This window comes from Trematomus bernacchii, unplaced genomic scaffold (genome assembly GCF_902827165.1).
Source record: "Trematomus bernacchii unplaced genomic scaffold, fTreBer1.1, whole genome shotgun sequence".
Taxonomy (NCBI): domain Eukaryota; kingdom Metazoa; phylum Chordata; class Actinopteri; order Perciformes; family Nototheniidae; genus Trematomus; species Trematomus bernacchii.
The window spans coordinates 875,368-895,783 of NW_022987797.1; the positions used below are offsets into that span (position 1 = coordinate 875,368).

Sequence of the window (20,416 nt, forward strand, 5' to 3'; positions counted from 1 at the left end):
CTTGGGCGAGGCAGAGTCGGGTACCCACAACGTCACCTGTGGTGTCCCTCAAGGATCAGTTCTCGGCCCCACCCTCTTCACACTCTACATGCTCCCCCTTGGCTCTATCATCAGCCGACATGGAGTATCATTCCATTGCTACGCTGATGACACCCAACTGTACCTCAGGATCAACCCTACCTCCTCTGCAGCCCTGCCTTCACCCACACTCACTGCCTGCCTGGAGGAGATACAGGCGTGGATGAAGCAAAACTTCCTGAAACTCAACAGCTCCAAGACCGAAGCCATTATAGTTGGCACCCCACACCAGGTTCAGTCATCCACCATCACCACCATCACCTTCTCCGGCCAGGACATTACCCTCTCCTCAATAGTCACCAACCTGGGTGTTAAAATGGACGCCCATCTGACCTTTGAGGCCCACATTAAACAGCTGTGCAAGAACTCCTTTTATCACCTCAGGAACATCGCCAAACTCCGCCTCACACTCACTCTGTCTCCTCCAGGCTGGACTACTGCAATGCACTCCTCATCGGGATCCCTAACAAAAGCATCCAGAAGCTCCAATACATTCAGAACAGCGCTGCTAGGATCCTGATGAGGGTGCGCAAATATGATCACATCACCCCCATCCTTAAAGCACTACACTGGCTCCCCGTGGAACTGAGGATCGAATTCAAGGTCTCCGTCCTCACCCACCAGTGTATCCATGGAACTGCTCCTCCCTACCTCAAGGAACTCCTCACCACCCATACCTCCTTGCGGACCGCCCGCTCCAGCAACTCCAACTTGCTCAAACCCCCCAGGACTAAGCTCCGTACTATGGGAGACCGGGCCTTCTGCTCGGCTGCCCCCAGTCTGTGGAATGCTCTCCCCGACCACATGAGAGCACCACAGACCGTGGAGGCTTTTAAAAAAGGCCTCAAAACCCATCTCTTCAAAAGAGCCTTTGCCTAGACCTTTTTACCACCCTTTTATTTTATTTTTTTTTTTTTTATTGCTTTTTATTATTTCTAATAATGTAATGTCTATTTATACTGTTCATGCTCACTGCTTGTAGCACTTCGGGATTTGAAATCAAATATGAAGTGCTTTATAAATGGAACCCATTATTATTATTATTATTATAAGGCGCTCAAAGGACTTCATAACCACAGAGGTCAGGGCGACGGGTCTGTAGTCATTTAATCCTGTGATCCTTGTTTTCTTGGGAACCGGGATGATTGTTGAGGTTTTGAAGCATGCTGGGACGTGGCATGTCTCCAGTGAGGTGTTAAAGATGTCGGTAAACACAGGAGACAACTGATCAGCACAGAGCTTCAGGGTGGAGGGGGAGACATTGTCAGGGCCAGCCGCTTTTCTGCTATTGAGTTTTTTGAAAAGTCTGTTTACATCCCTTTCATTGATTGAGAGAGAATGTGTTGTGTCGGGGGAGGTCAGTGGTGTAGGAGAGTGGGACACTGAAGGGGAGGGGGACGTGGAGGTAAGTCAGTAAAGTTTATTTATAAAGCGCTTTTCACAGACAAAGTCACAAAGTGCTTGACAAAACAATAAGACATCCACATAGGAGGCGTACAATGATCAATGAACCCACATGTGAGACTGAAGCTGTTGGGAGGTGTCATGGGGGATGGGGTCAGGACTGAACTCTTTGTCTTCCAATCTACAGTAGAACTGATTCAGATCGTTTGCAAGGCGTTGGTCGTTCATGGAGAGTGAGGCTTTTGGCTTGTAGTTTGTGATCTGTCTAAAGGCCCGGACACACCAAGCTGACACCAAAGAACTGACACAGATGGACCCCCGACTGTTGTGTCGCCTCGCGTCTCTGCGTCTTGGCCATGTGTCGTACTGGAACACACCGCAGAGACTTCAGCCGACGGCCAAGAAGCACGTACGAACTGCGCATGCGTGAGTGGCAATAACTCTCCTTACCAGCAGGCGGCGGTAGTGTGTATTCGTCATTCAAAAGAGGAAACAACCGGAAGACAGACTGCGTGATAACCGAGAGAAGAAGAACATACTGCGTGATATAAACAAACAACAAATAGCGTGTGCGTTCCATTTTCACTCTACAACGAGAAGCTCATGGGGCTTTCCCGAACCTGTGTCGAGAGCTAGAGTTAAATTAAATCTCAGATTTGCCTTCTTAATAGTTTGTTTGGGTCCCTCACTTCCGTTTCGCTGGAGTTACTTACACACATTCAGTACTGTGGACAATCCCCACAGGAGCAATTTGGGGTGAAGTGTCTTGCCCAGGGACACAACGACATGCTGACTGCAGTGGGACTCGAACTTGCTATCCTCTGATTCGAAGATCAGCACACTAACCCACTGAGCAATAACCCACTGAGCCACAGCCTTCCGTTAAACATGTCCGTTAAAGTTCGTTAAAGTTCGTTAATGTCCGTTAATGTCCGTTAAAGTTTAAATTTTCCGGACAAAATTAGAAAAGTGCTAGGGCCTAAGACCCCATTTACACGCAAACGCATACGAAACGCAAACGAACCGAATACGAGATCAAAAGTCTTCCGTTCACACGAGACCGCTCGGGAGTGCTGGAGACGCTGTAGTACATATGCCGGGCCTGTAAGTGGCGCTGTACTTTCGCCACAAAATACACCAAAAGCAGCGAAGAAGACCCCCGAGCATGGTTGCCATGGTTGCCCTTCTGTTTATGCCCCGCGGTGGATTTAGCAACATGTAGTTCATGTAATTCTCCATGTCTACTTGTTGCTGATGGTTGTGGTAGAGGAGCTGTAGATGTTGCACTAACATCTGTAGCATGGTCAGTAGCAGTAGCAGTAGCTACTGACAGTAGCTACTGAGAGTAGCTACTGACCATGCTACAGCAGTGAGCAGCAGAGGTGGGGAGAGGTGGGGCTATGGCTTCAACGTTATCAGGAAATGATCGTATAGGGCGTACACACAGAGCCGTTTGCCCCCCCAGAGTGTTCCGTTTGCAGATCTATCCACCTTGGGACCCGTTATCATTTGCGGGGTCCGTTTCCGCGTTTCCGTTACGGCCTTGTGTGAACGAACGGGCTATACGAAAGAGAAAAGTAGCGGATACAACCGTTTGCGTTAGGGATGTCCCGATCACCTTTTTTTGCTCCCGATCCGATTCCGATCATTTGATTTTGACAATCTGCCGATACCGATTTTTCCCGATCCGATCTTTATGCAATGCATTAAGAGAAAAAAAAGTAACAGATAACGGCTGGTCATCCAACGCGATGAATTCAGCTATCTTGGCTGTTATTTTTTTGGCCTTTTCACTGTTCTGGGGCAGTTTCTCTTTCCTTTTAAAAGTCTCTGAAAGTGTTGGTTGTTTCAGTGCCGTTACCTGAGTGGCCGCTGTGTACTCATCGTGTTGTTGTTGGTGTTTGTTTCTCAGGTGGCGTATTAGATTGGTCGTGTTGAACGTAGCTCTGTTCTTTCCACCACGCGGAACCTCCGCCTTGCAAACATTGCATCTGGCTGTTACACCGCAAAGACTTCAGCCGGCCGCCAAGTTGCACGTACGAACTGCGCATGCGTGAGTGGCAATAACTCTCTTTACAAGCAGGCGTCGGTAGTGTGTATTCGTCATTCAAAAGAGGAAACAACCGGAAGACAGACTGTGTGATACACCGAGAGAAGAAGAACAGACTGCGTGATATAAACAAACAACAAATAGCGTGTGCGTTCCATTTTCACTCTACAACGAGAAGCTCATGGGGCTTTCCCGAACCTGTGTCGAGACGTCGAAAATCGGCTCGGTGTGTAAGGACCTTTAGACCACGCCAGACAGAAGCAGAGTCGTTTGCTGAGACCTGATGTTGGAGTTTCTCAGGGTATTGTCGTTTAGCATCTCTCACCGCCTTGCCAAAGACGTACTTCGACTCTCTAAAACGTGCCTTATTGCCACTCCTAAACGCCTCCTCCTTTTGCAATCTTAAGGCCCAGACACACCAGGCCGAAATCGGCCGTCTTCGTTAGTCGGACGACGAAGCGTGTCCTGTCGCCCAAACTCAATTTGGTGTGTCCCGAACCGTCGGCCGTGACACGCCTTATTTGGCCTTTCACGGCCAGAACATGTTGAATCGGCCATGCGTCGGACACAGGCAGTCGGACCAAGAAACCACTCTGATTGGCTGTTCAGCTAGCGAATCAGTGCATGAGAAGCAAAACGGTTGCTTGAGAATGTCTTCCACAAGCAACACTCCAATGGCTGATAGCTCCAGTACCGCACGAAACATGTTTACGATGGACGAGAGTGAAAATGGAACGCACACGCTATTTGTTGTTTGTTTAGATCACGCAGTCTGTTCTTCTTCTCTGTCTTCCGGTTGTTGCCTCATTTGAATGACGAATACACACTACCGCCGCCTGCTGGTAAGGAGAGTTATTGCCACTCACGCATGCGCAGTTCGTACGTGCTCGGCTGAAGTCTTTGCGGTGTGTTCCAGTGAGACACATGGCCAAGACGCAGGAGAACACGGCGACGCAACAGTCGCCGTCGGCGAGTTCTCTGGTGACTGCTTGGTGTGTCAGGGCCTTTAGCTGTTTCAGTTTAGGTGTGAACCAGGGCTTGTTGTTGTTGAAACTCACCCTGGTGCGTGTTGTTACACAGCTGTCCTCACAGAAGCTGATGTATGACGTCACAGCCTCTGTATATTCATCCAGACTTTGAGTGGCAGTCCTAAACATGTCCCAGTCAGTACAGTCCAAACACGCCTGAAGTTCCTCCATAGCTTTAGTGCTCCACTGCCTGAATGTCCTCACTATAGGTTTAAACAGTTTGAGTTTCTGCCTGTATGCAGGAATCAGGTGGACCATGGTGTGGTCAGAGTAGCCCAGTGTAACAGTGATCCAAAATATTCCCCTCTCTGGTGGGGCATTTAATAAACTGTTTGTATTTTGGGAGTTCGTGGCTGAGGTTGCCTTTGTTAAAGTCACCAAGAACAATAACTAGGCAGTCCGGGTAAGTCCTCTCCACACACAGTATCTGGTCGGCGAGTGTGCGTGTAAACACCGACCAGTATGAATGAAGAGAACTCGCGGGGGGAATAAAAGGGCTTGCAGTTGATGATAAAAGTTTCCAGAGTGGGAGAACAGTGCTGCAGAATCACTGTCACATCGTTGCACCAGCCACTGTTTGTGTAAAAACATATTCCTCCACCTTTTGATTTGCCAGAGAGCTCCGTGTCACGATCCGCTCTGAACAGCTGGAAGCCTCCCAGCTGCAGCGCCAAGTCCGGAATCGATCTACACAGCCAGGTCTCAGTGAAGCACAAAACACAAGATGAAGAAAAGTCTCTGTTTCTACTAACCAGTAGCTGAAGCTCGTCCAGTTTATTGCTTATGGAACGCACGTTGCAGAGGAATATTCCGGGTAGCGGCGTGTGAACTCCGCGGCTCCGGAGGCGCACGAGTGTCCCGGCCCGTTTCCCACTCCTGTGGCGTTTCAGTGCTCGAATGCACGTGAGGGTACCTTTTACAAGAATGTCCAATAATTCCACGGAAGAGCAGAGAAAAGTAGGAAAGTAATCCGCTGAAGTTGTTTCTGTAATGTTTAGGAGCTCTTCCCTGGTGAAAGAGTTCGGTGTACTGTATGTAAACACTGAATTAACGCACAAAACAAGACAAAACAGAGCGCAATCTTAGTTGTACAATGTTAATGTTAATGGATTATTTGAACATTACATAATAATATCATTTTAACTATGGATTAATTTCAGAGATTGCAAATTGGGATACATTTACATTGTTTTGGCTCTGTACCAACACATTAGATTCATAATTATTCAATATCTAATAATAATGTGCTTTTTTTTTTTTTGTGGAACAGTGTAAGAACCCTTTTTCTCATCCTTAATGTTGTGAGCAGCGGGACAGTGAAAGGCGGTGTGCAATCAATTGGAATGAAATCATCCCTAAAAATAAAATACATTTAATTTTGTAATGAAATGAATTAATAATTGATTCTGCCGATCTGGAGGTTTAGAAAAAAAGGCTTAAAAAGACCATAACAGTGCCCATTTGCTTCAACTTTGGTTCATATTTTCTTCGGCAAAAATCGAAATCAGTGCAGACCTGAATGTTCTGTATGATGCAAGATTGAACGGAAATTAATATCCTGCTAAACAAAAATATCTGAAATCGTGTTAGCATGAACAAAAAAATTGTGAGCTAAAGCATTAAGGTTACAAAAATGATAGTTAAAAAGAGCAAGCTAAGTTCAGTCCTACCCTGGTGGTTTGTCCCAGTCATCCTCACTGAAGCCTCCGTCACTGAACGGGTAGTTCTTCCGGCGTCCGGGTGGAGGTGTGGTGCTGCGCTGCTGCTTGGCGCTACGCCACTCGTGGGGGTGGAGGGCAATACCAGCGGCCTGGTGGTTGTATGTACCTGCAGAAGGAATACAAAAACGACATAAAGTGTTCATTTATAGTTTGCCATTGTAGGAGAAACCGATTACTGTAAAGAAACGTTCGGGCTCAGAGCACTGATGGCTAAGCTACATGCTAATCACGCAACATACCGCGCTGGCAAAGCAGCGTGTGGGCAAGGGGAGCTATTGTGACTCACAGATACATTACCAATAACTAATCCATTTAAAGGTGATAAACCCACACTCTAAAGGCCGCTACACACCCACCTGAGACCAAAGAACGCGTACCGACTTTTCCCGACTTTTCCCGACTTTTCCGTCAGCTACGTCGCCTGCGTCGGCTAAGCCGCCCGCCTACGAACACACCGCAAATACTTCAGTCGACGAGTGGCAATAACTGTCCTTACTAGCAGGCAGCGGTAGTGTGAACAGCCAATCAGAGTGATTGCTTGTCCCGACAACATGTTGAATCGGCCGCGGGAGGAGTCGGGAGGTGTGAAATGGTGCCGTAAAGAGACGACGGTGCGGGACACACAAACCTGAGTAGGGCGCCGCGAATGCCCGACTTCCTCTGACGGCCTCTGGCGGCCTCTGACTCCCAAAATCGGGCTGGTGTGTCCGGGCCTTAAGGCAGGGTTGCCAACTCTCACGCATCTGGCGTGTGACACACGCTTTCACTCTCAATCTCACACTCTCACGCTGCCCAAACTATTCTCACGCCAAAAACAAGATGAACCGGCAATCGTTTTAGGTTGGTTATTTACAATGTTGAGTTGACAGCTGCTCAAGCTGTCGATCCGCCCCCACCACTCTTAACAACGTTAACAGACCCTTATTGCGCATGCGCAGATCTAAGATCCAGTAGAAATGATAAAAAGTAAAAGTCTGCTGCTTATTGTTCCACTAGGCCAAAATAGAGTCAAAGAGTATATGAGAGTGAGAGTGTGTTAATTAATATATTTGGCAGTTTGGAGTAAGTCTGTAGATTTGTTTGTTTGTGTGTGTTTGGCCTCTCACGATAATTAATTTTGTTGGATACATTTTCCCGGAAATTATTGCGATAAACGATAATATTGTCGGCACCGTTGTATGACCATTTTAGACCACTGACATAAGGATAATATATAATAATAATTCAAGTGCATCCTTTCAAACTGCTAGTCACATCCTCATGTAAATGGCAATTTATCGAGTTCATTTTTATTTATCGTACGATAAGTCAATTATTTGCTTATCGCGACAGGCCTATGCACACAATAAAACAGTGGAAACAAACATGTGTTTGACTTTCATTAGTGAATTAAACTTTGTGCCCTTTATAGTCTGTGTCCAATATTGTGTATTTGTATATATTGTATATATATCCTATATATATGCTAAGGTCCCGCTACTGACACGATAGCAGTCATTTAGTGCGCATATGTGTAATTAAACCCATGATATCAAAATCTCACTCCAGCCAGGTACCCAAAATTGGCAACCCTGCTCTAAGGAAGATTATAATCTCTGGATTTTACTCAAATTAAACGTGAGTCATTACATGAATTACCGGTCAGTTGTGTGGCAAAGTTAGCTAGCTTAACTTGACTCAACAACACTGACAAAATCAGTGTTACTGTACAACTACAACTTCAAGGCAAACGGGAACCAACAGGTAACAACGTAAGTATATCTTTAATTGGAAAATGTATTCCTAATCTCGATCCATTTTTTTTTCTACCGTAGATAGTTTTTTGGCTGACTACTGTTAACTGCATCGTAGCGCCACCGTCAGTCCATGAATGAGACAAGTGTCTGTGGTTTGTTCAGAAGACAGTAATCACCTTGTAGTCTTTAGTTATAATCAGGGGTGCACATAACTGGTACGCAGGTACGCATGCGCGGCAACAATCTGAAATGCCTACCGTCACTTGTGTCACAAAGCGCATTTGCGTACCGACGTACTTGTGAAGCTTTTCCAGAAGGCGGTTAGATCACCGGACGACAGAGTCGGTCTCCGTGTGCACAGACAGGGCTGCTGTTAACGTCGGTCTGTACAGCAGCCCTGTGCTAAAACAGCTGATCACAACGTTCACACGCTCCGCAGTCATGAAGCTCTGTACTCCACTACATCACATTCAAGCCCCCAGTGTTCATGTATCATTTCAATCTGAATTCTTCACTTTCTTCTTACACATTACATTTCAGCATAGCAATTCAGCGTCAGCTTTTCAGCATAAAGCATTCCCACTAGCAATTTCTTCAGGAATTGCATTCTCTAGTTTCATTTCATTTCAAACCTTTATTTATCCAGGTGTATCCCATTGAGATCATTGATCTCTTTTTCAAGGGAGACCTGCTCAAGTAGGTTCCACATGAAACATAAAAACATAAACAGAACAACAAAAAGGACATAATACAGCATCACTGTACAGTTTACACTGCTATGGTCAGTTAAACAGAATAGATTAACCGAAAAGGATGATGTCCGTAGCCTACAGGCTATAAACAGGCTCGGTAGGCGACACAACAAGGATTCTGTAATTTTGTGAGGAAATCTGTATTAATAAATGTAGTCTATCCTCTACCATCTATTTGTTCAATCTACTTCTGCATATATTTACACCATTGTTAGGGGGCTGACCATTTTTAAAGAGTGCTCAGTTACTTCTGTACAGATAAATACAAATTTCGTATTATAAATATAACCATTTGGATTCGGGATGTTTCCTTGCTATAGAAACTATAAGGGTCTGCAATTTGTTATGTCCTCTTGAGCATTTTTAAGAGCCACTGCCACCACGGTTGACATGCGACAAATGTTCCCGTTCCAATTCAGCAGTCCTAAAGAGTTTTTTTTTATTTGTTTTGCAGTGTAAGGCAATTTTGAACTTTAACCATCTTTTTTTTTTATCTGGGGCGGCAGTTTCTCAGTCTCTAGGGATTTAGCTTTGGAACCGAATGGGAACTTGTTTGAGTCCCACAAGGACCAACATTTGCTCTGACACCTCTGTCTTTTCTGTCTGTCAGTGAGTTTCCTCTTGTGGGATTTATCTAGTGATGTAGGGCAGATGGAGACACTGTTTGGGCTTCCTTCCCCCTGTGGGATTAATACATTTGCTCTTCCTCTAAAGCTTACCCTGGCTGCCATATCCAGCGTCCATCCCTGAGCCGTCCCATGACTCCATGGCAGAGTCCACGCTGGGTATGGTTGTGGAGTAAAGCTCTGAGAGCTTATTGGTCTGTTGGCTGTCCGTCAAATCATCCTCCTCAGTGTCACTGATCTCGTTTTCCGTTGTGTCCTCTGCCTCTGCTGCCTTCCTATCCTCTATATCTTTGAGAGAAAAGAACGGAATAAAGTTGATCCAATAAATTATCATCAAACAACAAAGACCATGTTGATTGCAAGTCAGAAGCTAATGTTGATATGATACGTAAAACTGTTCACATTGTGTAAAAACTCAAACATTTATGAACGTTTTTTTTTTAAAAAGGGGCTTTATAAAATTAGTGTGTACTAAAAGGCTGATTCCCGAAACACTGAGTTCAATTAAGAAGCTTGGAAATATTTATAAAGATAAAGCAAATAAAAAAGTTGTTTCATTGCAACTTCACGGTTTAATTTCTATATTTTAAAATGTATATTAAAGACCTTCTAATAGTATAAAAAGCTCTTAATGGTTCTGCAACCTCTTATATCATCACTTCTCCTTTGTTTGATGTCCAATGCACTAAGGTTCTCAACAGCACGCTTTTTTATTATTCCAAAAGTTCCCCAAAATAAAATTGGGTTAGCGCGTTATTATTAATATTTTTTTGTAATTAGTTTATGATGCATATAAATACATATATTTAAATATATATATATATATATATATATAAATATATAAATATATATATATATATATTTGTATATTTATATTAATAAATAAATATGTATTTATCATTTACTTAATATTTATTAATTTTAAATTGTGTCTTTAAAAAGAATATATATATATATATATATATATATATATATATATATATATATATATATATATATATATATAATTCATACACATACATATATTCTTATTATTGTTCATTTATTTATTACTTTATTACATTTTAAATGTTGTCTTAATATATATATTTTTTTTATATATTTGGGACTTTTTCATCTTACTTTTATACTGAGTGGATACTTTTGGATAATTTAATTTAATTTATTATCTTGGCTATTTTACTCATGTACTATGCTGCATGTGTGTGAATATGTTTTACCTACTTGAATGATTTTTTGTTTGTGTTGTGTGCCAACTTGTTTTTGAGCTGCATCCTGTTTATTTATTAGAAACACTTTTCATACATACTGTCCAGTTGTTTTTTGATCTTGAGAGTTACGGTCTCCCCAGCCATCTGCAGCAGGTGGATGGCCTCACTCAGGGGCTTCCCTTTCAGACTGATGCTGTTGATCGCCAGGATCCGGTCCCCTACATGAATAGCCCCTGTCCTGCACACACATGAAAACATCACACAGTCACACACCCAAGAGGAAACACACAAAAGAATGCACAATTATGTTCTATGCTCACATCAACAGATGACTATCACACGTGAGGTTGAGATACCTCGTAGGTAATTAAGATAATGATTCATTTTCATGAACGGGAAGTCAAGAGTAATTTAATTAGATAATTTTAAATTAAAAAAAAGACCATGACTTTGTACAGACTTGTTCCAAAACATACTGTATGTGCAAGCTGTATACACATGTTATTTATAGGACACAGTATATACAAAGCAGAAACACAAGGCTGTAGCGGATTTAGGAATTTATTTTTAAGTTATGAGTGTTTCAACTTGATTTATGTTAAAGCTCCCATGTCATGCTTTTCCGGTTATTACCCATCCCCTTGTGTGTTATGAAGGTTTTTATGCATGTAAACGGTGTGCAGAGTCAAAACCCTCAAAGTACACCCTGTAGCGAGTAAAACTCTAACACAGAAAATACCTCCCCAAAACGCCTCGTTGGAGATACGTCACTGCCCATTTGATTCTTCCGGGTACCGCCTGATGTCATGCGGTACCCGGAACGAAATGGACCAATCCCGAAGAGCTATGGCCACACCAGCAGCGGCGTGTTCCTCCTCCAGAGGTTCGAAGAACCGGCATTTCACAGACGAAAGCTTCCAAAAACATTGCCCAGTTTGAGGCCGGATATGCACAGCTTGTTTGGACCGTTTGGAGCAGGGGAAGATCTGGGTATACAACCTGTAAGTTTGCATTGTTATTTGTGTATTTATCAAACAAGACTGTTTAAATGTGTAAACTGTGTTGGACTGCTAAGCCATTGACACAGTGCTAACTGTGCTAACTAACTTGCTAGAGTTTCCATATATCAACTCTAATATCAGCAGATGGCCTTGCATACATGTATCTCATAGCAGGAGAATGTCTGCATTCACACACAAAATACCTATTGACAGTATACTCCGGGTGATTTGTCGTGCGGTCAGTCGCGAAACGTAATTACATTATAGCTGGCGTAGCGTGTATGCAACCGATCTAACACACGGAGCTAGAGCTAGTTTTGGTTGGAAAAACATTTTTGTGATGCTACGTTGCTAGCGTTTAAATATATCAACTACAATGTCAGCAGATGGCCTTACATGTTTGTCATGGCAGGAGAATGTCTGCAGTCACACACACGGAATACTCATACAGTATACTCCGGGTGATTTACCGTACATTGTGACCGTACATATACTGCATGTAGCTAACGAGGCTAGCTGTATGCTAGCGCAAAACAATGTATTCATGCAAGTTACATTGTATGGTAGCAGAATACCCGTATACGATTGCAATTATAAACACGTTATTGCTAGCCTAATATGAACCACTAGCTTTTGTTCATAGTAGTTTTATTACACTGCATTATAGTTGCCTTTCCTCCAAGCTAACGTTCATATCGTGTTAGCTACCAAGGTAAACAAAGCTAGGTTAGCATATTAGCAGGCAAGCTGTTCATTACACAACTACTACTAACGAATCTAAAACAACTAAGTTTCTCTAATATTTTGTGATTTGCATTTGATTTCGTCCAGCCAGATCCTGGCGGACAATCCATGACTTCTACTACTACTGAGGCCTCGTGCTAAAAGGCACCGCACCGACTGTGCGCAGGCAAGATGCGAGGAGGAGGAATGGATGATATACCGTGTGTATATATGTATATTTATGTTCATTTTGTACATTTCTAAAAATAAAGTTTAATGGAAATACTTAGTAGGCCTATCCTTTCTTCCCTGAATTCATATATAGCAAACCATGATTTGATTTCTCATCAAACAGTAGTAGTTTATAACGGGTAAAAATAACTTACTCTTTGTTATGAGCCACAACGGAAAGACAAGGAGACATACACAAGTTTACAAAACCACGGCACATTTATTGTGGTAAATGCAGAGATAGGTGGTTGAGAGGATCGCAGAGTTAGTCTTCCTGCAGCCGCTTTGGAGAGAGACTGGGGCCGTCGTGTCCGGAGGTGTCCGTGATCGTGCTGATTAGCCTCTTCAGCTCCACCCCATCGTAAGACAAAGGCCCTGGGGCCGTCATACTCTTCTATAACAACAGTTAAAAATATATATGTATATAAAATATACGGCTGTGCCGACGCCATGATAAGACTGATGTTACGCTGAGAGCAGCCGGGAAAAGCACTGTTAGACATGGGCGCAGCCTCTCTGGTGGTTGACTAATCAGAACGAGTGGCCGAGCTGACCAATCGGAGCACACTAGGCTCACAGGGAGGGGGGGGCAAGAGCTCCAACGAGTCGTTTAGTGGAGAAAGTGAATACTGCTGAATACACATACTTTACAGAGATGCTGTATGCGAAACCAATGTGAGTTTGGAAAATTGCACAGTATAAATCTATTTTAGTATACCTCAACAATGTAATTATGATCAGTGGAAATGGCCATGACATGGGCCCTTTAACAACTGCATGACTAGTGAAGGGTCACAGCAAGGTGACTCTGTCGACCTTTAGTCCCATTATCGCCGGCCACCGCATGAAACCAGAGTTAAAGCAAACCAATCCTTTATCCTGCGGCCTACTTTGATACAGATATTAATGCTTTAGATCACTAATCTCACCCATGGTCATAGACAAATATATCACATGTACATGCCTAAAACACACAGTTAATGCACTGGTTAAAGCCAGAGAAGCGTTTTTGTGAAGGTTTCCTTTTGATATCTTGAGTTTCTATTTACCTAATCTGGTCAACCAATACCAAGGCTCACAATTGGCTAAAAGTCAAACTAGGTCAGTGCGAACATGTTCCATGTGCAACAGAATACTTTATTTGGGGGAAATCGGTTTTGATGACAGTTCCCTGATTTTAGGATGCAATAAAATAAGATACAATAAAAAAAAAAATAGAATGAAAATATTCATATAAACCAAAAAAATGTGCGATACAAAGAAAATTGAAAATAAAAATAAAATAAATACTTTTACAGTATAAACAATAGTAAATGGTAGTTAAAGTAAAATATCCAATAAAAAATGTATAAAACATTAAATAAAAAGGGATTTTTTTCTCTTTTCCTCATCAGCAACATCCCCGTTTTATTGAATGATTTTGTGTTGTTTTATATTTAAATGTATATTTTATTTTATTTTTTAGCTGCATCCTGTGTAATCCTGTATGATTGTATTTTAAATAAAAGAGAAAAATCATATTGAATAAAAATATAAACACAATAACTTTATATAAATATTTAAAGCAGAAATGTTGACGTAGTCTTACTGTGTGAAAATGAGTCTATTTGTAGAGTGCTTTTAGCCATCAGGTCTGTTTCATCGACGAAGACAGCAAATAGGAAAATGACATCACAAACTCCAATAAACGATCTCTTTGGGTGTGTTTTGGTGGAATAAAGCGTGAGCCTGTTATGAAAGCATTTTATTTTGAAGTTTATATAAGCTGTATTTGCCAGTGGATGATTATGACTCAGAGCCATTACGTCATGTTGAGCCTGTTGCTGTGCACACTGGCTGCCCTGCCACCTCTCCACTGCATCATGCTCCTCATTATCTCATCCGTCAGCGCCTCGTCACGTGGAGCCTGCTGCACACTCAGCTGCTGCCGGGGAATCCCTCTATTTATTGCCCAAGGCATCTCCTGTTATTTCTCCTAATAAGGTTTTACCCCACTGCTTCATGAAGCCTAAATAAGGCGGCACAGGTCTTGGCTAAAGTTTTCTTAAGTGCCGGAATGATCCAAATTAAAATGTTCACAGCAGATAATGGAAATGGGACAATTCTGACTAAATCAGCAACCGCGCTTGAGAGTCAAAAGGTCGTGACCCTAACTTTACTGTTAGGACCTTTGACACCAAAGCGGATAATTGTTATTCTGACTGAGGATGGAGGAAGCTGTCTTTAATCTGTCTACAGTTCATTTCTGGGGGTCAGCAGATGTGTGGAGACATATGTGTGAACACTTTTCATGAGCCACACAGAATTTGCACTTATTATATTTTTATTCATTTTATTAGACATTTTACTTTAACTTCAATTGTTTATATACATATCTTTATTTTATTTTGTGCTTTCCTTTTTTGCACATTGTTAATTGAGCTTTTTCTTTATTTGAATATTTTTGTTCTATTTATCTTTTATTTTATTTCATTCTAAAATTGAGCAACAGTCATTCAAATGTAATTTGTTTACATCTGTGTTTAATTAGTCTATACAATCTGCTTTCGTGCCTTTGTTGTTACAACATCCAATTGTGCATTATTGTTCAAGAAAAGTAATACAAATATAGTTCCATAGTACTAATAGTTGTGTAAGACTTCACATGGTGCCTGATAAGATGTGTTTACCGTACTAAGTGTTGGAATCAAATGAAGTTAAAATAAGGTATTTGTTTCATTTAGTCATTTATTTACATTTTTTAAATGTCAAATCATTTTAATATAGTTGTTATAATAGTTCAGTAGCACTAATTTTAATTTCATTTTTGTTATGTAGTGGTACTGAAGCAATGTTGAAAAATGTAGGAACAAAACAATGACCTCCAGCTGCTTTACTGCTGTGCACGAGTTCTAACTGGTAACCTAGATTTCTAAGAGGAGACATTGTGTGTGTGTGTGTGTGTGTGTGTGTGTGTGTGTGTGTGTGTGTGTGTGTGTGTGTGTGTGTGTGTGTGTGTGTGTACCTCTCGGCCAGGCCTCTCTTGGTCAGGCCGGATATAGTGATGGGGTCGAAGGGCTCCTCGGTGCCTGAGATGGTGATGCCCAGAGGGCCCCCGTACCTCTTCAGCTCCACTGTGTAGATGATGCTGCCCGAGGTCTCCTGCTCATCTGAGACACACACACACACACACACACACACACACACACACACACACACACACACACACACACACACACACACACACACACACACACACACACACACACACACACACACACACACACACACACGTTACTCTATAATGTTTCAACTCCATTGAGTAGATGATGCAGCCTGACACACACACACACACACACACACACACACACACACACACACACACACACACACACACACACACACACACACACACACACACACACACACACACACACACACACACACACACACACACACACGCATGCATACACAAATGCTCTCTTTCCAGAAGTAGGTCAAACTGTTCCCGAACCAACACTGGTGAGGAAGAGGCAGTTTCCATGGTAACTGGAAAAGACTGCCTTGTCATCATGTAGCAGAAACACATAATCTCTGCAGTTTAACACGTGTGTGTGTCCGTGTGTGTGTCCGTGTGTGTGTCTATGTGTGATCCATCCTCCAAGTGATAATCTGGCATGATCACACAATCCCTTCCGGTGTCCACTGTGTCGGGATGACACTAAGTACATTTACTCAAGTATAGTATAATTTCCGGGTACTTGTACTTTACTTATTTTAAATTGTTGCTACTTTGCGAAACATTGTGATATTACTACAATTACTTTACGGCTGTAGTTACTTTTTAAATAAATTACATAATGTGTTTACACTACAGGACACAAAGTACACAAAATGTGCACCACATTTACAAATTAAAACACAACAACACTCTTAAATGTATTTAAAAACAGAATAATATAATATTTGTATGATAACACAACAAATACAACAAAGAGCAAGAACTTGACTACCATTTATAAAAAAATAAAAATAAACATACTGTACTTTATATTAAGTATAATGTTGAATTCATACTTGTAATGGAGTATTTTAGGACTGTGGTATTAATACTTTTACTTGAAGACCTTAAAGGATGTGAGTATTTTTTTCACCATTGGGAATTCATTTGTGTTCTTTTTTTTTATGTAAAAACATCTCTCTGTAACATCCTGGAGTAAATAAACCTTTAGCTAACACAGTTTTCAAGAGGTTGGGTGTAAGGTCAGTAACACGCACATGACTAAGATGAAGCATAACTGTCCTACGCTGAATTAGAATGTACCATTAGATCACCAGGATATCAATTTTCTACACACGTTCTTACTTTTATCCCTTATATATATTTGTTTGTGTTCTTAATGTTTTATTTTAATTGGTTCATCCTGGATTAAATTGTTTTACATAAGTTTCCCCACTGAATAAAGATGAATTCTACAGTACATGATCATTTAAAAATGACATCAGGAGTGCTTGAGTTGTGGACAACAGCACCACCTGGTGGTCAAACACTGTCAGTGCATTTTCTTTAAACTTGATGAGCTGATGATTTGTAAACGATATGATTTTGTCATTTGCTTCGGCTAAATTCTTGAATTAAAACTATTTTCAGCAAACATATAAAATCTTTAAACAATTATTTCACGACAGATTTGAAATGTGTCATTCATTTTTTGGGAGATTTGGATGTGTTTGTTTTAAAACATCTTTATAAACAATGACAATTGTCAACTTCTTGCCAGAGTTGGAAGAAGTACTCAGATCTTGTTCTTGAGTAAAAGTAGAAGTACCAGAGTGTAGGAATACTCTGATACAAGTCAAAAGTCCTGCATTCAAAATGTTACTCTAGGAAAAGTAGAAAAGTATTAAAGTAGCGACAGTAGAAGTAGTCATTGTGCAGATTGGTCCATTTCAGAATAATATATGATATGTTTTATAATGATTGATCATGAAAGTGTTCTCAAAGCTGGTAAAGGTGCAGCTAGTTTGAATGACTTTGTATACTGCAGAGTAGCTTGTGAATTTACTCCAGGTGGAACTAAAGTCTTATTTAACACTTGATTATATTTCACATCATTCATCCACATCTGGAAAGTAACTAAAGGTACTGTAATGGAGTAAAAGTACATCATTTACCTCTGAACTTTAGTGGAGTAGAAGAACAAAGTAGCAAAACATTGAAATACTCAAGTCAAGTACAAGTATCTCAAAATTGTACTTAAGTACACTACTTGAGTAAATGTACTTAGTTACTTCCCACCTCTGCTTCTTGTACAAAGCTTGCTGTCATTCTTTCATCCTTTGAGCCATAGTATGTCATATTGCCCATTCAATAATCAAAAGCAGGCATAAGGTATTTCTCATAAATATCTGAGACATTGAATGTTTTAAACTGGCTGAGGTCTGATGCAGACGTAATGCTCGAGTGACACGAGTGAAAGGAAGTTAACAAAGGAGAGACGAGAGATGAGAACTACAACTAAACTACTGCAGTCTTTTCCAATTTGGCTTAGGTTCTTTGTTTTGGCACTTGAAAACACATGTGCCCCAGAAATACTGTGAATATACAAATGTGCAAATCCTTACTCCACCATCTTGTTTGGACAGTATTGACTTGGAACAGCCTAAAACATCTAGTCCTCTTGACAATAAGAATAACAACAACAACAATTGTTCCACCAATTTACTGAAACAATAACTATTGAAGCATTGATCAAATGTTTTGGGTGATTAGCTGCCTTTTATGGACATTTACAGGAGCAATGTTGTCCAACAAATCGGTTTGTTAATTGCACTTTGGAGAGTTTTAAGACTGGGAAAAACTGTAATCAAATAAAACACATCTGAAAATGTGTGTGTGATCCTTCCTTCATGTTATGCTACCCACCAGGACCAGCCTCGTCTTTGTACCTGAGTTGTCTTCGTCCTTGCGTATCTTCAGTTTGACCAGCTCCTCACACTGCTGCAGGATCTGCTCCGCCTCGTCTTTGGAGCAGTTCTCCAGCCGGATGTTGTCGATGGCCAGCAGCTTGTCCCCAGGCTCCAGGGTCCCCGTTCTGAGGAGAGACAGAGACAGGAAGACAAATGTGGAACCAGAAAGTTTCATTCATAATGCTTTAACTGCAGCAGCCTATCAGATGTCTGTGAAAAGAGTACAGGTGTGATAAGGACAGTGAGATACATTGAGGCAAGAGAACAACAGGTGTGATGTCTCCAGAAGAATATCATATCATATATTGTAATATAATTAAAAGATCATATAATATGATATAACTTATCATAATAAAATATAATAGAATGTAATATAATAGAATATAAAAGGATACAATCTGATATAAAACAATGCAATATAAAATAAAATAATGTAATAGAATAGAATAGAATGTAAAATATAATGTTATATAAAATAAAATAAAATAAATACTATCACATACTTTAATATGATATAATACAAGGTTACATCATGTATTATGATATGATATAATTATATACAATATAATATAATGCTATATAAAATAATACAATATAATAATTACAGTTAATATAATACAATATAATATAAAATAATCTAATATAGTACAATATAATAAAATATTATATTGTAAAATATAATATAATATAATATAACAGATACCTGTGGGCCATGCTGCCCTTCTTGATGTCAGAGATGATGAGGGGCTCTCCTTGCTTCTTACTGACTGTGGAGACAAAAACAACATAAGAAAGTGTTTATAACATTTCTGTCAAATATGCAGCGATGGAATTTAACTAAATACATTTACTCAAGGACTGTATTTATATACAATCTTGAAATACTTGTACTTTACTTGAGTATTTCAATGTAATGCTACCACTGCATTTAAAAGTAACATACTGCTAAACTTTAAACCAAATTATAATTCTAAAGATGAAACAGTGAAATATTGGTGGTACAAATAGGTCAAATCCTATAGAGAAAGTCCTCAACATCAGTAATGTGTCCATCACAACTGTGTTTGTCTACTTGGTACAACGCTATTAACCGTCTGTGTCATTGATACATTTATACATCCCATATGGAGCCTCTTTTTCCTGCAGTTCTTTTACATTTGATACCTTAAGTACAATTTGCTAATATTACTTCTGTGAGATTTTGTATGTAAGACTTTTATTTTCATAAGAGTATTTTGAGATTGTATTGATACTTTTATTCAGTAAAGGATGGACAAAAATAATGTTAATTAAATATAATCTAAACTTTTCAAAATGTCAAACTCTTCAGTTGCACTCTGACACTGAGGAAGGCTGAAATTGTTTCGATAGGATTGGTATTGTCAGGTTATATACATTTTTCTTTTTTAGGATACAAATTGTTTAAATTGGGTGTAAAATGTGTAAAATGAGTTAATGTGTGTGTAAGATCCTTCTCATGTCAGCTGTGAACACTTTATTTCAGAAGATGGCAGTATTGCACCGTTCTCTGTCTCAGAGGCAGCCACAGCACAGCCGGATATTTGTACATTATGAAGTGAAACTGCAAAGGTGTCGGACTCCAATCAAACCTCATTCACCAACGTCATTTTTATTTTGATGCATACAGAACATAACCATATTCTGATGCCGTTTTCTCCTTCATTTGCACATTTACGCTGAAGAATAAGTCTGAGTTACTTGTACTTTACAATTCTACATCTTTAAAGCAAACATTTCGACTTTTTACGGAAGCACATTATTCTGTCAGCTTAACACTAATTACAAAGAAATACTATAATATATATCTTTAGTCTGAAATGGGTTGTGCTACAGGTATAAGTAATTATACCTGTGGTACTATATACTGTATTTAAACTCTAATACT

At 40.5% G+C, this 20,416-nt stretch overlaps 1 protein-coding gene across 1 annotated transcript in view; it reads right to left on the reverse strand.

The window, feature by feature from the left end:
* grip2b (glutamate receptor interacting protein 2b) overlaps positions 1-20,416 on the reverse strand; it is a 303,981-nt gene that overhangs the window by 13,390 nt on the left and 270,175 nt on the right. Inside the window, exons 15-20 of the mRNA XM_034149909.1 lie at positions 19,214-19,277; positions 18,490-18,635; positions 15,566-15,710; positions 10,705-10,844; positions 9,489-9,683; positions 6,231-6,387 (exon numbers count right to left, since the gene is read on the reverse strand). Coding sequence (XP_034005800.1) covers positions 6,231-6,387; positions 9,489-9,683; positions 10,705-10,844; positions 15,566-15,710; positions 18,490-18,635; positions 19,214-19,277 — 847 coding nt within the window. The remainder of the gene's footprint in view (positions 1-6,230; positions 6,388-9,488; positions 9,684-10,704; positions 10,845-15,565; positions 15,711-18,489; positions 18,636-19,213; positions 19,278-20,416) is intronic.